At 59.8% G+C, this 21,994-nt stretch overlaps 2 protein-coding genes across 7 annotated transcripts in view; one reads left to right on the top strand and one right to left on the bottom strand.

Annotated features, from left to right (window-relative positions):
* Nucleotides 1–1,719: 1,719 nt before the first annotated feature.
* SPIRE2 (spire type actin nucleation factor 2) lies at nucleotides 1,720–21,626 on the bottom strand. 4 transcript variants are annotated; one of them, XM_077310412.1, is made up of 16 exons: nucleotides 21,455–21,626; nucleotides 18,050–18,442; nucleotides 11,943–11,980; nucleotides 10,306–10,668; nucleotides 7,737–7,820; nucleotides 7,199–7,363; nucleotides 7,014–7,100; nucleotides 6,705–6,816; nucleotides 6,164–6,333; nucleotides 5,741–5,960; nucleotides 5,243–5,388; nucleotides 4,394–4,531; nucleotides 4,237–4,304; nucleotides 4,065–4,092; nucleotides 3,709–3,827; nucleotides 1,720–3,602 (listed from the first exon to the last, which is right to left on the bottom strand). In XM_077310412.1, exons 2-16 carry the CDS (start codon nucleotides 18,369–18,371, stop codon nucleotides 3,398–3,400), a joined length of 2,265 nt encoding a protein of 754 aa, XP_077166527.1. In that variant the 5' UTR covers nucleotides 18,372–18,442; nucleotides 21,455–21,626; the 3' UTR covers nucleotides 1,720–3,397. The 4 variants fall into 4 exon arrangements, 3 of the variants coding, with proteins under 3 accessions (XP_077166527.1, XP_077166525.1, XP_077166526.1); XM_077310410.1 differs by lacking the exon at nucleotides 21,455–21,626 and adding an exon at nucleotides 20,136–20,482; XM_077310411.1 differs by lacking the exon at nucleotides 21,455–21,626 and adding an exon at nucleotides 20,136–20,480 and having other exon boundaries at nucleotides 5,783–5,960.
* FANCA (FA complementation group A) overlaps nucleotides 21,448–21,994 on the top strand; it is a 28,302-nt gene continuing 27,755 nt past the window's right edge. For all 3 annotated transcript variants that reach the window (XR_013226577.1, XM_077310409.1, XM_077310408.1), the window contains exon 1: nucleotides 21,448–21,571. Coding sequence is in view for 2 of the 3 variants with exons in the window: in XM_077310409.1 (XP_077166524.1) it covers nucleotides 21,508–21,571 (64 nt within the window). In the remaining variant the exon portion in view is untranslated. The remainder of the gene's footprint in view (nucleotides 21,572–21,994) is intronic.

Genomic DNA, 21,994 nt, shown 5'->3' with positions numbered 1-21,994 from the left:
TGTGGCCTTATAAAGACAAAGGCACTAATTTGTGGCAGAGTTTTTGGGTGCCAGAGTTGGTGACTTTCACCAGCCAGGGCCATTTGCACACAGAGCTGCAGCCAGCTCAGGAAGGGCTCTGAGCAAGGAAAGCTGGGGGGTGCAGCTCTGCTTGGCAGAATCCAGATGAATGTGAGACCCAGTCCAGAGTGCAAATGCAGCGTCCACAGGCACAGAAGGAGGGACTGATTTCTTTTGATGGCCCAGCTCACCCCTGAGCCCAGGACTGACAGCAGCAAATCTGCTGCTGCATTTTCACCCTGTAGCTGCTTCTTTGCTTTTCACTTTCCACTTTCCACTTTTCCATAAAGTGTTGCAATGAATGTTTGGTGAAGGTAGAATCCTCTCCCAAATGTCTTTGAATGTTTCCTCTGAGCAGTTTATCTCCCTATGGGATCCTCAAGTGTGTGTTTGTCTTGGAAGGAGCACCTCTGGTATGTGTGTGTTTGAGTGCGTGTATGTGTCCTCCCAGGCAGGACGGCCCCGAGAGAGCCATTCCTGCAATGAAAGGAGCCTACTGGGTAGGACTGTCAGCATTGCCTCTCTGCCATCCCATAGTTCTTGAGGCAGCAGATCCCTGGCCCAAAGGACTTTACAAACCAAACTGGAAAGGGAACATGCAGCAGCTCTCTTGTCTCCTGAGAGGCAGGTGGGACACAGACCCAGCTATACAACAGAAAAGATGAAACTTTTTAGAATCCACCTAAGCTGCTTGCTCCCCATGTGGGGGCCTATCTAGGCTACACTGGCAGTTTCCACCAGTTCCCACCCAAGAACCCCCTCATGTTACTCCTTGGGGTACCCTTTTTCCACAGCAGCAGTAGCAGCATTTTGTAGAGACCAGTGTGTCTGTGTGGAAAGTGATGAAAACAGAGTCCAGATCTAACTTCTCAGAAATATATCAAACTGCATTATAGGTATATGATTGTTGCCAACTTTGGGAATTGCACCAGTGTAACCTGGGAAGGGTTGGAGGAAGAGAGAGACCCCAGCCAAGTGTAAGGTAATCTACAAGTGGGTTTGAGGGGTCTGATTGGCTGGTTTGGCAGGAAATTATCATGTGGCTGAGTGTGGATGCTGTGACACAGTTTACTAATGTAACAGAATTAACTTTTGCTTATCTATTCCTACTGTTATGGTCAGTTCTTAGTCTGACGAAGAGTGCTTGCACCCGAAAGCTCACGCCTTGAATAAATCTTTGCTGGTCTTAAAGGTGCTACTGGACTCTGGTTTTATTGAACTCCCAAGGCAGGTTAAGTTTTCTAAAATTGGCTTGAACAGCTACCCATTAAAAGCCGTTTTCTGGAAATAGAATTATTTTATTCAGAAAACATTTCATCTGTGTGAATAACCACACCCTTGAAGTTGTTTTTGTCAAATCCCATTATAATCAGGATGCGTTCCTATTTTTTGCCTCTTAGGATTATCTCAAGCTTCACCATCAGGGGGGCAGTCTATTTCCTCTTGTAGCCCCCTGGAGGATGCCAAGCCCGTCTTCCCTCATACGTAGGCCTACCTGGCTATTTGTTTGTGGCACAGCAAGGGGGGGGGCAGCTCCTTGAGAGCTCCTCCCCTGCCTGACTTGCCCACCCCAAGGCCTTGACGTAGAGCACAACAGACCTACAAGGGAAAGGCACAGACCAGCATGATGCAAATCACAACACAAGCTGCACAGACAGGTCAGCTTCAAATTTTATTTACAATTCTTTACAGTTCAGGCTGTTTAGAAAACATTTGCCAGAGGTGCAAGTTCAGGCAGTCGTGGGCAGAGGGGAGGGAGATTTTCTCTCTCTGACGTGGAGTGCAAGCACAGAGGGGGCTAGCGAAGGCCATTCAGAGTCCACCAGAGACAGTAGCACAAGGCAGCCACGGCACACAAGCAGACTGGCACACGGAACAAGACAAGGGCCAGACAGAGCAACAAGCAGCTCGCCTGCAGCAGGAAGACCAGCTGGCTTTCAGCCCCTCATACCGAGTGGGGGTGAGCCCAGGGCAGCTCCTGGGTAGTGGGGGGGGGGCAGGGGGGGAGCAAATACCCTCTCTCTCCAGAACAGGCCCACAGCAGCTGGCTGGGCCTCCAAGGCCACACCTGCCTGGCCGTCTGCTGCCCCCACGCCCTGTGGCATCACCGCGCCCCTCCAAGTGCTCACAAGAGTGGCAGACCAGGATCCAAGGCCTGGCCACAGGGGGCGGCAGTAACAGCTGCCATTTCCAAACCATCCCCCTCCCCCCACACACCAACCCCAGCTTCCTGTCGGCACGGCTCTTGGCCTGTAGGACAGCCGCAGGCAGATTGCTCCTTCCACATGGGCAGGAGAGAGTCAGGCTGCCCTGTTGTCCAGCCAAGAGCAGCCCAGGAAGGCAAAGAGAGCAAAGGTGCTGCTCCACTTTGAAGCAGACTAGTTGGCCTCTGAGTTATTCACGAAGCTCGCTGGGCTCTGAAAACCACTGTCAGGGGAGAGAGCAAGCAGGGCATGGCTCAAGAGGCCCCAGGAGCCCCCGGCCAGAGGGCAGGAAGCAGACCCAGGCCTGCCTGATGGATCTGTCCAAGCTCTCCCACTGCATCTGGGCACCCAGGGCCCTCTCAGCATCCCCTCCCAAAGCAATGAGGGAAGAAAGCCATGCAGAGGATCACGCTGGACAAGCCCTGGCTGCGGCTTGCCCCCCCCATGCAGCCTGCAACCCTGCCCCCTGTTTTCCCCCAAGTGAGAAAGGCTCTTGAAACACTTTAACAAAATGATCAGGCATTTTTATTACTTGCTGCTAAAGGAAAACAGGCAAGGTGAGCAGGAGACCTGGCCTCAGCTTGGCACCACCTTAAATAAAAACCGAGCAACGAGGACAGGGGGTAGGTGGGGGTCTGGAAACGTTTGAAAAAGTCCCCCTTCTCCTTGCAAGTGGGGGTAGGAAGCAGAAGGGTGGAGGAATCTGGACCCTGGAGGAGGAAAGGGGGAGGCCGGTAGGCTAGTGGGCGGTCACCCGGCCAGTGGAAGGGGCTCCTGAGCTCCCAGGCTCCAGAGATGCTGGGGGGGGCAGGCCACCCTGCAAGCAGTGGTCTTGGGGGAGCACCCTGGGTCAGGGCAGCTGGAAGGGGGGTCCCAGAAATGACAGCCATAGCCAGACAGAGGACCCCTCAAGGAGGCCCCCAGTCTATTCCCCCCACCCTGGCCACCCTTCTGCAGCCAAGGTAGGCACCTGAGCAGACACGAACCAGGGCAGAAAGCGAGTCCCTGGAGCCCCCTCCAGCAGAGAGACAGCGGCCTCTTCTCTGATGCAAGCGCTGAAGGAGAGTCTGACGGAGCCAGGGGTGGAAGGAGAGGGTGCAGCGGCGGAGGGCGCGTTCCAGGGGCTGAGCCACCTAGCTGGACGGGATGTAAAGGGACTGAGTCTTGCGGCTCCGGCCCGGCGTTCTGTTCAGGATGTCCATGCTCTTCCGGCTGGAGCTGACCACGTCTGTAACGAAGCCTGAGCAGTCGTTGCACACGTCCTTGAGCATGGAGCCATGCGCGTAGATGATCGGGAACTCCTCCTCCACACTGCGCCAGCATGTGCCCTGCAAGGAGCTGGAAGGGACCACCGGACAGGGCTGGTCAGAGGTGCTCCTGCTCCACTCTAGCCAGGCCCTTCACTGGGCAGCCTCCCAGCGAGGTGGGCGGGAGTGCCACTTACCGGAATGCCTCCCTCCTCCGATATGGGGGTGCCCCTTTGGTGCCCAAGGAACCTGGCAGGGTCTCAAAGCCCAAGGCAAAGACTGGGATGTGGGCCAGCTTCTTGGAAGGCATCTTGATCTAGGAAGAGGGGGGGGGGGCTCACTGGCAGGAGGCAGTGAGAACCCAAGGTCTGTGGCGCACCAGTGCCCGTCATTGAGGGGCACAGGTCCTCTGAAAGTGCAAGGGACCCCCCTCCCAGGAGGACGTGCAGTGGCTGCACAGTGGCCTGTAAGTGGCTGCCGTTTATTTTAGCCTGCTCATGCTGCTGTGCCTGATCAGCAGAACACAGAACTCTCTCCCTGGGTGGAATCTTACCTTCAGGCTGCAGGAGCTGCAGACAGACCTAGAAGCGCAGAGAGAGAGAGAGAGAGAGAGAGAGAGAGAATGCACACACGCACTCAGACCAGGCAGCTCCACCCTGGTCCTGCACTCAGCAGCACCCCCCCCCCAGCTGACCTCCAGCCCCCTTCTCCCCGGCCTCCCTCACCTTTTGCAAAACAGGCAGACGGGAGGCCAGGAGAAGAGAGCAAACTTGGTCCGGCAGCAGCAGCAGATCTAAATGGGGGAGGGGAGACGGGAAAAGCACCCGTGAGCCTCCAGCAGGGCTGGCCTAGGCCTGGCTCAGCTCCCTCCCTGCCCCTCACCTTCCCTTTCTTCAGGCTGCTGTAGAGCTCCTTGCTGTGCAGGAACTTCTCCATCTCGGCCTTCACCAGCACCCGGCGCACGTTGATCATCTCCTCCACTGTGAGCGCCAAGCTCTCGACCGGGTGGCTGAACTCCTGCTGCAGAACACAGAAACAGCGGGCGGGTGGGCTGGGCAGGGCCCCAAGGAGGGTGCCGGTGGGCTCCCCCTGTCCAGCCCACCAAGCTCTCGGCTTCAGCCTCAGCCTCCTGGCTCTTACAAGCAGCCTGGCGACAGGAGGGGCCCCAAGGCCTTGGGACCCCCATGGCATCGCGGAGGCCTGGCCTGAAGCAATGTGGGCAGTGAACTCTTGGCATTCAAAGACTCTCGCCTTCATTTGAGTGCATTTGATTATTTTAGGGAACCCATTTGGTGGTGGTGGTAGTGTGTGTGTGTGTGTGTGTGTGTGTGTGTGTGGCATGTAATTGCATATCTGGGCCCTTTTGTCCTATTCACGAAGCCCTAGATGAGGGGAATGGTCAGAAGCCATGCACAGAACTACCCTATACCAAGTCAGACTGGTATTGCTCACTCACATGGGCAGCTGCTCTCAGGCAGAAAAGGGTGGGCCTGCTCAGAGACCCTTTCCACTGGAGTGACTGCCGGGGGCTGAACCTGGGGTCTCCTGCATGCCGAGCAGCAGCTCTTCCACTGAGCCACCACAGCCTCCCCCCCCTGCTAAGTTTGCAAGACGGCCACTGTGTGTGCCTTCCCAGTCTGGACGAGGAACACAGGAGGCAACACCCAGCCCTGCTCTACCCAGGAAATGGGCCTCCCCCCCCACATGCTGCCTTTCGCATCAGACCCTCACCAGCCACAAATGCTTCGTGTTGACCTCTGGGGTGGGGCCACAGTCAGCTTCTGCCGACTCCTCCACAGCACTGAGGACGCCCTGGCTGGAGGGGGAGGCACTGCTGCCACCGGAGGGGCCCTGCTGGTAGCTGGCTGGTACGGAACCTGGGAGAGGCACAGAAGGCTGGCAGGCAGGCAGGCAAATGGGGACAGGACCTTCCAGGGAAAGCAGCTGGAACTGGTACCCCCCACCCCAGCCCGGCCCAAGTACAGGATTGGAGGGGGGCCATGAAGCTGGAGGCCCACCCCCCGTTCTGCTACTGTCCGGGGCTGGTCAGGGCCAGAGCAGAGGTGCCCTGAAGAGCCCCTCCTGGATCCGACACTAGTCCAGCATCCGGTCTCACCCTGTGGTCAGATGGCTCTTTCTGCCTCTTGGCCCCAGGCCAGTCTCTGACTGCTAGAGGGAAACGGGGTCTGGGATCCCCCTTGCCCAGGAAGAAGGGGAGGAAGCACTTGCCCGCCTCCTTTTCCACGCTGATCCATGCAGGGCTGGAGGTACCTGAGCGGGGCCTTGGCTCCGACCTACTGCCTCCCAGACCTCCCATGCCCGGCTGGGGGGTGGGGCTGCCGCCGCTCCGAAGTAGAGCCAAGTCCTGCTCCGAGAAGGAGCGGTCCCGCTTCAGCGGCGTCAAGGGCCCAGGCTCCCCCATGGCCTCCGTGCTGGGAGAATCTTCCTCCTGCAGGAGACAGAGGGAGAGCAAAGCTCCGCTGAAAGCACAGGGCACCCCCCCAAAGGTGCTGCAAAGGCCCCCCCAGATGGCAAAACGGGGGCTGGGAGCAGCAGGGGCAGGTGCAGAAGCCCCCTCCTCCCGCACAATAGAGGGGCAGAAGCCTGGCTCGTTCTTGGGCAAGATGCAGCAGGCCCCCCGAAAGCACTTACTTCTGAAATGTTCATCTCCTCCATCTCCGCCAGCGTGGGTGCCTTCAGGAGGACCCTGGGCCTCTGGCGTGGGGGGGCCCCACTGGGGTCGGCAGCAGAGAGGTTGATGCAGGAGCTGGACTGGATGTTCCTGGGGCAGGCAGTCAGGAGGCAGGGCAGGGAGCCAAAGCCTGCAAGGGAAGGAGGCAGGGGGGAGGTGGGAAGAGGCTCCTCTGCAGCCCACAACACCCCCCCGCTCCCAGCAGTGTCAATGGCCGCTGTATCCACAAAGGGGGCTTCTCTGCTGGGAGAGCTGCAGGGGGGGGGGGTCACAGCTCCAGCCTCCTCCTAAACTCGCCTCTGCCGCAAGCTCACCTCCTGGCCACAGCTGCCATAGGGGACGATGGCAGGCATGCACTGCAGGGCCCACCAAGGGAGGATGGATGGCAGGGAGGCCAGAGAGGAGATGTTCCCCTTGCTCTGTTTCCAGGCAGCCTTTGGGGGACATCTGCTTGCACCTCCCAGTGTCCCCCCAACCCCAGGAGAGGCCAGGATGCCTTGCCTTTCTGGGCCTGCACGGGCCGCAGCTTCCGCTCCTGCCTGATCTCCTGGAGGATCTGTTCGTGGAGGGTCTGCTGCTTCTGGGGGACTGGGCGCAGCTGCCGCTCAGAGGCCTGTGGGGAAGGGGGGGGCAGAGGAAGCCAGAGGGTCGCACCCCTCTCCCCCACAAGGGAAGGGAGCCTGAGGGGGCCCCATCCAGGAGGCATGCACCCACTTCCCCCAGCGCAGGGGGTGGGGCTGTGGCACCTGTTTCCAAGACAAGCAAATCTGAAGGGAGCGGGGAGGCTTTTGGCCCAGAAGACTCCCTTACCTGTCGCAAGGGGGGCCGGGATCGAATGAAGTCCAGGATAAGCTCATGAGCATTCTTTTTGACTCTGGGAGGAATGTCACCATCCACCTGCGGAATGTCCCCAAATCAGAAGCCTTCCTAGGTGACTGTTGACCCCAGAGCAACGGAGCAGTGGGGTGGGCGGGCAGCAGGAGGGGGCTGCTCACCATGACCTTGCGAAGCTTGTAGTTGCGAGCCCGGATATCCTGCATGAGCATCTCAAAGGGGGTCAGCTGGTACTCGGTGGGCAGGGGGTTGAACTGTTTCTCCTGGACCTTCTTGAGCTTGACCCCATGGCGCAATTCCCTCATCAGCTGGACCCAGAGCCGAGCCTGCAACAGCCAGAGCGCCTCCCGGCCGTCAGGATCAGACCCTCTTGCCTTCCAGGGCTGGTCTGCTCTGAGGCTTTCCTGCTGAGGATGCCTGGCCAGTGCTTGGCCCCCTGAACCACTGCTTGGCATCCCCCCAGCCCCCCAGAGGTGGGCCAGTCCTGCGATGGAGGAGGCAGGAAGCATTCCGTGAGCCGCCTCCGCCTCACCCTCACGTGCACCCCCTGCTTCCCCCTCCTCCTAATTGGGGGGGGCCGGGCTGAGTGCTGAATGCAGGGGCCTCTCCTGGGAGCCCACTCCCACCCTGCTGGGGCAGCCCAGGCAGCAGAGGCCTCCAGCCACATGGAAGCAGTCACATGACAGGCTGTCATCGTACCCAGTCCGTATTCTTCAGGTTGTCCAGGTCTGCTGCCGACTGCTCCTTCTGCTCATCTTCCTCCTCCTTCAGCTTCGTCAGCATCTTCCCCCCCCCCCCAAGCCAGAAAGACAGATTAGCTTTACCAGTGGGGATCTCAGCCACGGGCAGTGCCCTTGCAAGGGAGGGGGCTAGGAACGTCTGCCTGGCACGGCCCATGGCCTGCCAACTGCCATGCAGCCCAGCTCCCTTCCTCCCCAGGGGGCTGCCCAGCCTCGCCCGGACAGACTGAAGCCAAACATGAAAGCCCTCCGCCTGGGAGAGGCACCGCTTGGACCCCCCTCCATCCTGTGTAAGCAGTCTGTGCCCCCCCCCCAACTGGCCTGCCAAGCAAGGGCTGGTACCAGGCCCCCCACCCCAATAGGGGCTAGGATGCCAAACAGACTTGCCTCCCTGGCAGAAGCAGAAGCCAGGGACCACCTCTTCATCGCATCCCCAGCTGGGCATGGAAAGAGCTGGCATTATCCCCCCCCATAACTGGACACTGGAGCAACCCTTGCAAAGGCCTTGAGCACAGCACGGGAAAGGGGCAGGTCTGGCCTCTGGCGCGTTTCTTTGGCCCCCCAGAAGGGGGTCATTCTCCCTGAAATCATTTCCCACAGAAAACGGCTTTCCTTGATAGACACCCCCGGGAGGAGCTTTTGCACATGCCTGAATCTGACTTCCACTGGAACAGACGGGCAGTGTCCCAAGGGCAGGAGGGGCTACTAGGCGGCCATCCACTGCAGAAGAGGGTCTTCCCCCCCCCCTCCTGCCTGGCCCTCTTAGCTGGAGAGGCTGCGGGGGGGGGAGGGGGAGCAGCCGGGGACCTTCTGTGTGCCAAGCGGAGGCTCTGCCCCTGAGCCATGGGCCCTCCTCAGTACGAGCGCCTGAAGCTGCCCTCGACTGACTCTGACCCTTCCTCCATCCAGGTCAGCATTGTCTACTCAGGCTGACAGCAGCTCTCAGGCACAGCTCCTTTCACAGCACCTACGGGAGCTGCCGGGGACAGGACCGGGGACCTTCTGCATGCCGAGCAGAGGCTCTTCCAGTGAGCCACAGCCCCTCCTGGGGCTCCCACTGCTGCTTCCCTCCCTTCCTCTCCATCCTCCCCCTTCCTGGCCTCTCCAGTGCTGCTGTTCCCTGGGACAGGAGTTGGGACATGGGGGAAGGGGCCAACAGCAGGCCTTGCCAGCCAGCCAGGGCTCTCTCTGCCACCCGCCCGTGAGAAGTGGCCCAGAGAGGCCCAGCTGCTGCTCTCAGCTCTGCCAAGGGGGGGGGGGAGCCTTGTATGAATAAAGGGTGCAGCATTGACCGGACAGGGTGGGGCCCAGCGGAGCACAATCGAGCTGCCTGCAAGGAGCTGGGATTGTTTGGAGAAGGTGGGGAAGGCCAACATGGCATCAGGATGTGGCTCTCTGCCCACCCTCCAGGCACGATCTTTGCTCCTGCTGCGGACTGTGACTCAGCCCTCTCCCACCATACCTGAGGGCCCAGGGTGCACAATGGCCAGTTGGCAGGCACCAAGCAGGGGCAGAGGAATCGTCCATTAATTGGTGAGAACCTTCTTGGCCTGGCTAAATGCTGCCCCGTGGCTGGCCCAGAAGACCACCGGGGGTGGGTATCCAGGGAGGGAGATCTACGGCTGAGACAGGCTGTGGTGAGGTCAAGGCTGCACATAGCCCCCCCTCCCCCCCACCACACAGCCCTCCCTTTGCGGTCACGGCTCTATCCAGCTGGGTGTGAGCGGGTGCTGTGAGGCAGTCATGGGCCCAAGATGAAGAATTGGCAGCCGCTATTTGCAAGGGCTGCCGCTCAGTCAGCAGGGTGTCCTGGCTGGTGAAGGCCACAGGTGTTGCTGAGGGTCAGGGCTTGCCCCAGGCCAAGACCAGAGAAGCTGCTGGGCAGTTCTCCCCCTCCTCCCAGGGATCTTGGAGCACAAGCCTCCGGACTGCGCTTTCTGCATGCCAACGGAGCCACCAGGGGGCAGGCAACGAGGCGCCCTCCCTGCGGCACTGGGCAGACGCAGGACAGCCGTCTCTTGGCGGCCTGCCAGGGTCCAAGCCCGATGTGTTTCCCAGAAGCCTTCTGAGCTGCTGCCAGATCGGGCATCGGGCTCTTTGTGCCAGCAGAGTGAGCTCCCAGCGGTGCATTTTCCAGGCCTTGTGGCACGTTTGCTGGGCATCGGCCCCCATGGCTGGCTCGCAAGGCAGGAGGCTGAGAAATGCACAGGAGTCCCCCAGAGTGGCAGCAGGGGGGGGGTTCATTTTGTTCCCACTGCCAGAGGCCCTGTGACAGGAGTCACTGTGCCACTTTCTCCCCTGCCCGGATACCTTGGCAGCCCCCTCGTGCAGTGGACCCCAAGGCTGCTCTGGCAGGAAGGCACAGGGCACAGAACGTGGCCTCTTTAGCGACAGACCCCCCCCCCCCGGGTTAGGACCTCGTTCCTTCTGGGCGGGGGGCTGGGGGATCGAGCAGAGGAAGCTTCCCCACAGGTGGGGCCCGGCCAGGGGTCTCATGTCCTCCTTGCCCACAGCCGGGGGGCACTCACCTCCTTGGCATTGCGGATCTTTGCCAGAAAAGCCTTCAGCTCCACCGTCTCCAGGAAGAGGGCTCTGCAGACAGCCTGGTAGTGGGCTTGGGCTTCCTGGGGGTGGGTGAGGCGTGCCGCGCAGAGCCGCATGGCTTGGCTGAAGGTGCGCACTGCTCGCAGGGGTGCGCCCTCCACCGCCTCCTCCTCTTCCTCCTGCCCCTCGTAGCCCTCGTCCGCCGTGCCGCAGCCACTGTCCTCAGAGTCGCTGTTGGCCATCAGGTCGATGAGGTGCTCCAGTTGGGGGCTCAGCTCCCGCTCCTCGTTCTCGTCCAGGCCCCAATCCAGCGCCCGATAGATGGCAAAGCCCAGAGACTGCACCATCTGCAGGCCGGGAAACAGAGGAGGCTCCACCAGCACTGCCCTCAGTGGGACCCCCTTCCCCCAGGCGGGCATTCTGGGTGGAGGCCCCAGCACCGGCACCCCTCATCCCGTGGGCTCTGCCTGGACCTCCGTACGCTTGCCCACTGAGAAGGACCCCTCGGACCTCTCTGATTTCCGCCCATGCATCCATGCCTACAACATGTGCATCCTGTTTCCCAAGGAGGTTTCCAGCACAGAGCCAAACACATCACTGTTTAAACTGTATCATTCATTATTTCAGCATGGCAGTAGCCCTCTCTTCACATCCATAGCGATAGTGTTAACCATGCCCCCCCCCCCGCCCCCGGGAAATCACAGGTGGCCAAGCAGCTGCACGCCCACCCCTTCCCAGGGCCATGGGAGTGTCTCTGTCTCCCCAGCCTCCTGTTTGCACTGCAGCTCCATTCTTCAGGTGAGGCCAGAGGAGAACATGAGCCCCCCCAGGGAACCGAGGGAAGCAGGACAGCCAAGGAAAGGCCTCAGACAGGCACAGAAGGCACACTGTTCCCTCCCCAGCCTGTGGGGAAGGGGGGGGGGACACACAGGCACAGCTCTCAAGCCAAGGGGGGGGGAAAGCAGACTGAGGGGGCTGTCGGAGGCCCCTATCCCAGAACAGGCTCTGCAAGTGTGGCTCAGCCCTCCCCGACAGGCAGCACCAGCTGTCCCTCTGGGGCTGGTCCCACAGCCAGCCCTGGAAGAGAGTCATTGAGGCCAGCCCGTCCGTGGATGGCCCAGGCACAGGCCTGCTGCACGGGGTGGGGTGGGTGGGGGTGGGGCGGGGGCATGCTGGCATCTGGCAGAGAAAATTGTGAGGGGCAGACTGAAGTTTCCTGCTGTGGGCCACTGAACCCATCTGCTCTCCAGCTTCTGACTGGCTGAGGAGAGGAAAGAGTCTCTTGGGGGGGGGGGGGCTTAAGAAGCCTAGAGAATTGGCAGGTGGGGAGGCCAGCCTCCTGGTGGGACCTGGGGATCCCCCAGAATCACAGCTCACCTCCAAGACCACAGAGATCAGTTCCCCCGGGGAGAACATGGATGCTTTGGAGAGGGGACTGTAGGTCACTGTGCTCCACTCAAGTCTCTGCCTTCCCCAGGCCCCATTCCTCAATCCTTCAACTCATTTCCTAACCTGGGTCTGGGATCCTCACCTGCCCCCATCCCCGGCCAGGGGGGACACACTGGCTGGTGAAGTGGGGGCCATGCTGTTCTCTCCCTCCCCCCCCCCTTCAGCAACCTACCTGGGCTTCAGCTGAAGGCGTCAAGGTCAGCGGGAGCTCTGCAAAAGGAAAACATCCCCATGGGGATCTGTCCCGTTGGCATTCCAAGCTGGCCTTGCTAAAGCCCCCAGGAAGGCGTGCCCACGAGGCCCAGCCAAGACCGGAATCCACAAGGCGGCAGTGCAAAACTCCAGGCCTGCCAGAGTGAACCCTGCCCGTCCTCCTGCGGGCCACAGAATGGGGGGAGGGACTGAGAGGGCAGGCAGCAGGGGCATCTTTGCCAACTCCTGAACACTTTGCTGGGCTCCTGTTCTCTCCAAAACCCTCTCCAGCAGGAGCCCCCCCAAGGTCCTGCAGAGCCCCCTCCTCCCCACTGCTGCACGTGTACCAGGCGGCCCCAGGCTGAAAAGGCCTCCAGACCTCCTGGAAGAATCAAGGGCAAAATCTCCCCCTCAGTCTGAGGCAACCAAGAGTGAGAAGCAGCTCCCCTCCCAGGCCTCGTATAGCTCAAGAACAAAAGACTCCCTCCTCCAGCCCCACCACGGGTTGGCTTGTGCCCATTTCCTCACTCCGGGTGCCCGGGAGAAGTCAGACACATTCTGTGCTTGCCAGCCATTCCCAATGTAACCCCGTCCTCAGCACCAAAACACACCTCCTGTAATCCCCGTGGCCCACTTCAAAAGCTACCTCCCGCCTTGCGCTGTGGCCTAGCTGAGGCTCCGAGGGAGACCTGCTTGTCCAGCAGACAGGTGAGGGGCCAGACTGGCCCAGCATCAGGGCAGGCGTCCACAAGCTCTGTGCCCCCCCCCCATTCCACTGCCCAGGTCAACCAACCCATGGTTTGCCCGGCTACAAGCACTGCCTCCTGGCAGCCCACAGGTGGTGAAGAACAACTACTTGGGAGGTGAAGCCAAGCAGAGGCGAGTGCAGGGCTTCCAAGGACAGAAGCCACATCTGTACTGGCACCTGCTCCTCCAGGCTGTGCTAAAAAAATAGCTTCCCCCCCCCCACAGAATCTCTGGCAGGCCAGCCTGGATCGTCCATAAAAGCCGCTTCCTGCAGGGGGGGCCACTTGGCCCCCTCAGCCCCAGGGGTTGTCACAGGCAGAAGAGCAGCTGGGCCCCACTTAAGCCAGGGCTACTCTCCACCTCCTCTCACCAACAGCATCCATCTCGCTTTACTTGGCAGGCAGACTCCCCCCCCCCCATTTCCAGCCATTTAGCGCCTTAATGGACCATGTGGAGCCTGCCCCCGACAGACCATCCCCCACCGGCACAGCAGGCAGGGACAGATTCCGGGAGGGGTCTCTCCCGGTAAGAGGCAGAGATACAACTAAGGTGGGACATTTCGATCCCCAAGAGGTGGGGGCTGGGCTGCCTGGAAGGAGCTCTGCAGGGACAGGCAGACCCCCTTTCACCACTCGGGGGAATACCCTTGGCCCTTCTGCCAGTTCTTTCGTGGACAAAGCCCCTCGACTGCAACCGTCTCTCGGCAGGACAGGGCAAAAGGAGGCCGGCTCACACAACACTCTAGAAGCCCATCGGAACCCATCTGCCAGGATGGATCCTGCAGCTGGGCTCTGGCACAGGAGACCATTTACACCCCCAGCACATGGTAAACGGAAGGTTCATGTCAGTCCCTCTATTTGCTGCTGCAGTGCCATGCCCGGCCTCAAAGGTGCCAAGAGAAGAAGCCGGAGACTCCCTCCTCTCTAGAGAGACTGCCCCAGCCTCGCTGCTGCCGCTCTCAGGCAACCAGCAAAGAGGAACCCAGCCGTCAGGGGAGAGCAGCTCAAGGGACCAGTGCTGGGCGGGCAGTGCCCTCAGGCCTCCGATCGGAAGCTGCTGCCATGGATTGCAGAGAGCTGCTTCAGCCAGAAGAGAAGTCGCTCGGGAGGGACCGTTTTCCCAGGCAGCCCCACAGCAATGAAGGGCAGGCCAGGGACTCAGCAGGTTCTTCTTGGGAACTCGAGACTTCACAAAAGTAAAGAAGCATTTTTATTTTGAGGCAGGACCATCCAGCCATTCTGAGCCCTGGCCTCAGCAGAGGCCAGATCCCTCGGCCAGCAAACCTAGCCATGAAGCAGCTTGCCTCTCAGAGGTATCTGCCCAGCATCCCTGACAGACCACCTGCATCCCACCACCCCCAGCAAGAACATGGTTGGCCCTGGGAGAGAAGCAGCAGGAGCCAAACAGGAGATATTTCTCTCTGCAGCAGGATTCCATTCCCCTCCCCGTCCGACGGAGGACCGCGTTCCTTGTGGCTGCTCTGCTGGGTCAGAAGTTTTGATGCAGGAATGTACAGACCCTCAGGCTTCACAGCATCCTTTGCCAGGCAGTGTAGAAAGGAAACAAGCCCAGCCCTGCCCTTTGGAAACACTACTTGCTCCCCCCTCACACACACACACTTTTTGCTCAGGATGGGCTTTGGCCAGGGCTCCCTGGAGGGCAAATATAAGCCCTTCGTGTCCGTACAGGTGAGAAGTGGCACTTTGAATGATGCCTGGAAACACACCGGAGGTCGAAACAGAGAGGCTGAAACAGGAGGTGCACTGGGTGTCGCTCCAGCCTGGATACGAGACAATTTCCAGAACGGCAGGGCAAAGTGGTGGCCAACGGGAGAAAGTGACCACCCAAGATGGAACAATAAGAGCCAGAACTAGCTCCGACGTGGCCTGGCTTGGATGAAGGCAGGGGGCAGGGATCGCATCAAGATCTGAAGGCAGACTCTTTGGGGACCACTGTGGTCACAAGGAGCCAGCAGGAAGGGAGCCCGCCTCGGCAACAGCAAAGAGCTCCCGGCCCCACTGCTGCTCCTGCTGCCCTCCCCCCCCCCCCACCATTAAGCTGACGCAATTCTTGGCCCCCCGCCAACTGAAACCACCCTGGTGCTGGCCGGAGGCAGAGCGAGCTCCTGGCCCAGGAGGATTTTAATGCGCCACCAGTCAGGGGTCAGGAGCTCAGGAGGCCTTCAGTCCCCGGCCACGGTCACAGCTCAGGGGATGGAAAACCCAGAACCAGACAGACCAGTTCCAAAGGCAGAAACGGAAGTGCTTCTAAGTCAATACTCTCCAGGTCTGCAGTGCTGGGCCTCGTTTCTCCTGCAAACCCACCAGTGTAGCCGCCTGCCTTGTGAGCAAGGGAAGGGGAGCTCATGAGAAAGACCCCCCCCCCCGACAGAAAACAGCGCCCTCCCCTTCGTAGGGAAGAAAAGGTGAAACACTCCGTGGATTATTTGCACTCCAAGGTGGGCCCTGCAGAGGTTAGAACGGAGCCATGGCATGCTGAAAGAGTCCCTCCCCACCCAAGAGAAGCCTAGCAAGTGGCAAGCCCTGTTCCGCAGAGGGAGAAGCAGCCGGCCAGAGCGGAGCTGGAGGGTGCCAGACGTGGGCAGTGGTGGTAGGGGGGATGCTGGCAGGCCGGCAGGCATTTCTTGTGAGCCATGAGGGGAAACAGTAGCCTTTTTCCCAGAAACCCAGGGGAGAGGCAATCTTAGAACGGGCAGCATTCGCTGGTGAAAGAGAATAACCGGACAGGGCCGTATTCCTGCCGTGTTTACAGCCATTCACAGATCTGGTAAGTGTGAAGCTTCCTTATACTGAGGCAAGTTAGACTTGGTTTGCTTGGCAGGGGGGAGCTCTCCAAACACTCCCACAGAGAGAGGGTCTCCCATCCCCTCCTGGCTTAGGACCTTTGTTTTGGAATGCCAGGGTTGGCACCTGGGAGGCAACCCCCCCTCCCTGTGCACGGCTGCTGCCAAGCCCCTACCATTGCCCTGGCTCTGCCCCCAGCAGGAAGAGACCAGAGTGTGGGTGGGGAGGGGGCTGCGTGGCTCAGCCGGACATCCAGCAGCCCCCTGGCCCGGCTGCAAACAGGCAGTCGCAGAGACTGCTGCTTCTCGTGACACATAACTGAAAGAACTGGCTGCGGGGTGGATCTCTTGGGCCAAGCCCCAAAGAGGAAAGCTGCTCGGCCCTCAGAATCTTCAGGAGCAAAGCCGTCTCCTTTCCAGGACTGCCCTGGCCTTCAATCAGGGATGCTGCAGCCAGATGCCCAGCAGGGGACAAGCTCTGCCACTGACTAGCCAGGTGAACTTGGGCAGATCACAGACATGGTGACCACCCTGTGAAAGGAAGCCGTTCAACTCCAGCATCTCACTGCTTTGATGCCAGGGAACCTCTGTGAAGGACCTCTGTTTGTGTGGCTCAGACTTTGCTGAAGATGGCTGCCAGAACCTCCCCGGTCCGTGCTGGGCAGAAGGAGGAGGGTAGAGATGTCCCAAGAAGAGAAGAGGAAGCCGCGGCTACATGCAGATCCCTAACCAAGATCAAGGCCTGTCCACATCAGTTTCAATCCCAGGAATTGTAGGACTGGCGGGGGCCCTGCAGTCCAGCACAAAGTGCCCACCAGAGCTTTGGCTTCAACTGACATTTCCTGCCTCAGCCTCCTGACAGGTGAGTGCCTAACCACTACGTGCAAAAACCTGCAGGGAAGGTCTCCCCCACGAAACCCCCACAGCAGCATGCTTGCTAAGAAGCCTCATTCTGCACATGAGGCTCTGAGCACCCGGCCCCTGTGTCCCACCCCCACTGGGGGTCTGCCTCTTCCACTCTTGGTCCCCGTCTGGCCCTGGCCAGGAGAACCGAGTGAGATGGAGGCCACAGACTCTGCTCCCACCTCCCACAGGGGCAGAAGCCTCCACAGCCCGGCTGCATGCTCCGCTCTCTGAATGGCAGGCGCTTGCCTGGCATAATTATATGCACATCCCAAGCACACTGAGGATACAGGTAGCCTCAAGTGCCGCTCTGACCTCTACACCAAAGCAATAAAAATAATTCAGTTCTGGCCAGATCCCAGGATCCCTGCCCGTCCCACTGGGGCACAGGAAGCAGAGTCTGTGGACTCAGGTGGCAGAAGGCCAAGTGCAGAGGTTTGTCATGGAACACAAACACCACAGGCTTGCTTTCCCCAAGCTGGTTTTGTGTTTGTAATGCCGTCTCCGTCTCCAAAGCGTCAGCTAGCAACACTGGGTGGAAACATACATCTCTCTCTCTCTCTCTGCCTATCCATGAGAAGGGGACTACTTTTCTTTCCTTTGAGCACAACACTCAGTGTGTTATGCTCTAGCACTGATTGCCATCTAACCACTCCCACTACAAGGCATTTTTTAGAAGTCAGTTCACCTTTAACAAATGCGTTGCAGCTGCAAGAAGAGGCCATGCACACCCACTGCAGCAGCGCATCCCGACCCTGTGCGTCTGGGTCCTCTGTCCTCTGTCCCGGGACCTGGGACTGGGACGACTGATGGGCACATGCCTGGGACCACGGCTGGGGGCTGCTTTACTGGTTGGCTTTGTAACTTGCACCACCTGGAACCATCTGCTCTGCAGAAAGGGACATCTAGCACGTGTCTCAGCCTGCAACGTGAGCCGTGAGTTGCTTTCCCAGGCAGGACAGCCAGGGATAAGACCCAGTTGGCCTTTGGACCCTGGCTGAGCCAGCCACAGCACAAAGCAGTCTTGCGCCAGACCAGGAAGAAGAACGTCTTTTACCACCTTTGCTGCTCTTTCACCGCCCTCGCCTAGGGGCTCTGTGAGACCATGAACTCCACACAGCTCTCTTACTCAGTTGAGCAGACCCTTCCCTCCCGAGGAGAGCTCTGCTCTCTCACTTGCTCACACATGTGCAAGATGACCGGAGACCTGCACAGGCCAGCCGGCCCAACCTCTCCCCTCCAAGGTCACCAGGGCTTGGGCTCCTACAGCTCTGTCGGGCTGGTCCGGGGCAAGAGTCCCTCCAGCAGTCACCATCCCTCTCTCTGCCCGCTTCTGCCCACTTTCCCACATTTCTTCCAAAAGCCCCCTGCCCGTCAGTCTTTGCCGCAAGTATATTGGGTGTGTGTGTGTGGGGGGGGGGGGTGCTCCCGCAAGCAGCGGCTGGCCGGACCTAACCGCCTGCGCTTCCGTGGGGGTGAGGGGGGATTCATCGGCCACCCCCCCCCGGAGGAATCCCCAGGGCTTTCCGGTTCCCGAAAGAGGTGGAGGTGCAAGTCAGGATCTCCCCTGGGGCAGCCGCGGGCCGGCGAGCGACAGAGGGCCCTCCCTCCCGCCCGGGCCCCTCGGCGCTTACCTTTGGCGCCGTGCTCGCCGCGCGCCCAGACGGTGCCGTCCCTGCGCAGCAGGATGTCGTCGGGGTGGCGGATGCGGCCGGAGGGCCCCCAGCCGGGCTCGGAGCCGCGCAGCCCGCGGCAGCACTGGAAGCAGACGGCCCACGCCTGCTCCTCGTTGACGGGCTGCTCGTAGGCCTTCAGCACCTCGCCCAGGGACAGCTCCCCGGCCTCCTCCCCGCCGCCGCAGCCGCAGCCCCCGCCGGCGCGCTCCTCGGCGCCCCTCGACGGCCGCGCCGCAGCCCCCGCCGCCGCCGCTGCCTCTGCCGCCTCTGCCCGGGCCATGGCCGCCGCTCCATCATCGGCGCCGCCGGAGCCTCCCGCCGGGTCCCATAACAGCGCCGCTGCTGGGCAGCCTGCGGAGGAGGAGGAGGAGCAGGAAGAAAGGCAGGCGAGGGCCGGGCCGGGCCGGGCCGCGCTGGGCGGAGGAGGAGGAGGAGGAGGAGGAAGCGCCGCCCACCGCCCGCGGAGCGCCCTCCCTGCAGAGCAGAGCAGAAGGGACACGCTATGCGCCCCGGGCAACAGGACTCCAGTCAGTCCCCGGGGAGAAGGGGAAGGACTCCGAACCTCAGGCAGCTGTCCTGCGGGGGGAGGGGGGAGTTGTCTTGACTGAATGCCTTGGTAGCCCCTGCCAAAGCAGCTGACAATCTTCTCCTCCCCTCCCTTTTATCCTCACAACAACCCTGTGAGGGAGGCCAGGCCGAGATAATATGACTGGCCCAAGGTTCACCCAGGTCTTCCAACAGTCTTAATCATTACACCAGACTGTCTCTCAGTTTGCACTCTGTGGATTCCCAGAGGCATGCTCATCCTAGCACCCCCCCTGGTCCATTAAGGCCTCTAACATCTCTTCTGTCAGGGACAGCCTCACTACTTTTTTTGAAAGACACAGTAGAGAGCTCCCTTCTTGTGGCACACGACAATGCTTCCCTCCCTCGATTGAGACCTGGCCTTTGGAGCCCCCCCCCCAGCAGCCCTTCACTCCCTAGCTCCCCCCCCCCCAGATCTCAGCCTGCCCAACTGTCACTTTCGCCATGAGAAGCAAGAGGAAGGACCAGCCTGTCTTCAAAGGCAGCCAGTCCCAAGGGGCTCCCCCATCCTCCTTAAAGGAAGGCATAGATCACAGTAACACCAGCCAGGCAGCCATTTCCTCCCTCTGTCTGTGTGGGGCTTGTATTTGTAAATGGGCACAAGAATATCATGGTATCAACGTAATATTCTACAAATACACCGGCAGTTCTCTGAATTCCCAGCTTTAATTTTAACATCTTTCATTTCTTCCATTGCAGAGATATAAACAGAAAATCATGTCCCCACAAAGGAAGGAAATAGAGACCTACTTAAAAATGAAACTAGTGAATCCAGATTAGCTGATCCATTTATTGATATAATGTAATAATGATAAAATGGGATCCTAGTGCTGACTTTAAAAATTGGCAAAACGCTGGTGGTGGATGGGAGGGGCACTGCTGGGGGGTGGGCGGGCTAAAAAGTGACAGGAAATTAGCCATGTCAGATCCCCTTTGGGTCCTTGCTGCACCAGCAATGGGGAAACTACAAAAACCCCAAAATAAAACTGTGTGGAAACATACAAGTTCCCAAAAACGTATAGATGCTGTCTGAGCTCTAGGAATCACGGATTCAAAGGAGATCTTGATGAAGAGCCAAAAGATAAAGTTCTCAAGGACATGCCAAGACACATAATAATAATTATAGATTATAATAAAAATAAAATAATGAGCCAAGTTACTGATTAGATCAGAGTATTCATGGCTGAAAGATGCACAACAGCACTTAGGAAAATATAAATGAAAAACAGTTAAAGTCAGTCACAAAAAATCCTTTGTCTTCTACTGCCAAGAAGAAGCAGTTATCACCTTATATGCAAAGGAGGCGTACACTGAAGAAAGCCGAGCATGGTGTGATGGCCTAGTCAAATAATGTTTTAATTAGCCTGGGACAGACATGGGGAAAAATACCCCTTAAAGGATAGAGAGAAAACATGAATTATGCCAGCACTGTAGACCATGCACAGTAGCTATCACATACCTACAATACTGTCCATCAAATCCAGCTTAGCAGAGAAGCATCAACCAAACTAGCACCAGAAATTGCCACAGGCAAGCTGCTTGCAAAGCACAGCCAAAACTAATAAGCAAACCCAGTTCAGCTGGTTGGTGGGGCCTGAATAAGGCCACAGCTTTAAAGGACCCTGCTGCATAAGGCACTTTGGGGAGGTGGTTGGCTGCTAGAGTGCAGAGAGTCTGGCTTTAAAAGTTCTGGGCCCCCATTCAAAGGGAGGCTGGAGGAAGCTCACTCCACAGTGAGGAGGACTCTCAATGAAACACTAGTTTATCCTGATTGCTGGTCATTCCAGAATGCAAGCCCCTTGGGCCGGAGGCCTGAGGTCTTGGACTCTGTGAGCAGCAGGCAATGTGAGTCCAATGGGTGACTGGTGTGAGCATAAAGGGCACAGCTGTGAGTGCATTTGCTTCAGAGGGATATTTACACCAGAAGCAGTTAATAAGGCAATCCTAAGCAGAGCTGGGTCAACTCAGGGACACTGAAGTCAGGGGACTTAAGTGCATTGAGGGCTGGGCAGCTCAGCTGCAAATCTTATAGGCATAGGAGGGAGCTCTGCAACACTGTAGGCCTTACTTCTGAGGAGACATGCAGAAGATGAGGCTGCAGGTCTTTGTGCAACACACTGATGAGAGGCAGCACCATCTGCGGCGATGCACAGATGCTCTGCCCCCGCTTGCTTTTGCTGGCTCTGGGACCTCATTCCTGCCCCCTTCCCACTTTCTCTCCTAGCTGGCTGGAAGGCAGGTAGCAACCTCCACAAGATGGGCCAGCCCAGTCCTGGAAGCAGGGGCAGCGGGCGGGGAGAGGGCTCGCTACTCTGCCGAAGACCCTCCTCAGGGACCCTGACCCAGCCAGCTGCCTGCTGCTCCCTCTGAGGGAATGGGAAGCGAGTGGCTCCCTTGTTGCTAGGCGGGGAGTAAGACGCTGCAGCGGCCCGAGTGGAACCCAACGCGCCCTGGGCAGCAGAAAGAAACCTCCTCGCCCTTCCCGGGATGAGGCCACCGCGGCGCTTCAAGGCGCAGGCATCCGCCCGCCCGCCCAGCAGGGCCCTGGCAGCAGGCAGGCCCAGTGCCCCAGTCTCCCCCCACAGCCGGGCCCGCGTTGCCGCACGGCGGCGCTTCCCCTCCGCGCTCCGGGCACTTTCGCGGGACTAGCCCTCCGCCCCGCCGGCTGGGCCTTCAGGCTGATATCGCCATAGCAACAACAGCCGCCATGATGGCCTATCCCTGCGCCGCCCCCAAGATGGCGCCCACGTCCCGCCCCTCACGGCCCAGCCGACCTACCCGGGGAGGGCGCGCGCCCGTCCTGCTTTCCGATAGGCTCAGGGCGGCGTCCAATGGCAGCGCAGCGCGCGCATCTCGCTCGGCCGGCTCCGATGGAGGGTCTCTCCGCGCTCCTGGGTAGGCGTCGGCGGCCCCTGCAGCGGCCACTCTGCGCGTGCTCAGAGGCGCCCTCGCGCTGCTGCCGCGGCTGCCCGGCGCGTGGGGGAGGGGGGGGGTGCCTGCGCTGCGGCCAGGGTAGGCCCGAGAGAGGCTCGCGCGGGGCGCCCCTCAGGAGCAGCCCCCTTTTCCCGCCTCGCTCCCGGCCCCTCCCCCCCCCCGCTTAGTCCCTGCCCGTCCCCGCCCTCGTGGCTTCTGAGGCGGCCGAGCCAACCGAGGACCAGCCGCCCGATGAGGGGGCATGAGGGAGTCTGGCGCGGGGAGAGAAACGCCCTGGGAAACGCGAGTGGCAGAAGGACACAAACCCTGGCCGTGGGCGCTGCTGAAACCCTGTTGCTGCCATTTGCATCGCCAGTTGTCTCCTCAGCAGCTGGACAGGAGCCC

Source organism: Paroedura picta, chromosome 14 (genome assembly GCF_049243985.1).
Source record: "Paroedura picta isolate Pp20150507F chromosome 14, Ppicta_v3.0, whole genome shotgun sequence".
NCBI lineage: Eukaryota > Metazoa > Chordata > Lepidosauria > Squamata > Gekkonidae > Paroedura > Paroedura picta.
Note: the sequence above shows the minus strand (reverse complement) of the source record. Positions and strands in the feature narration are given on the sequence as shown.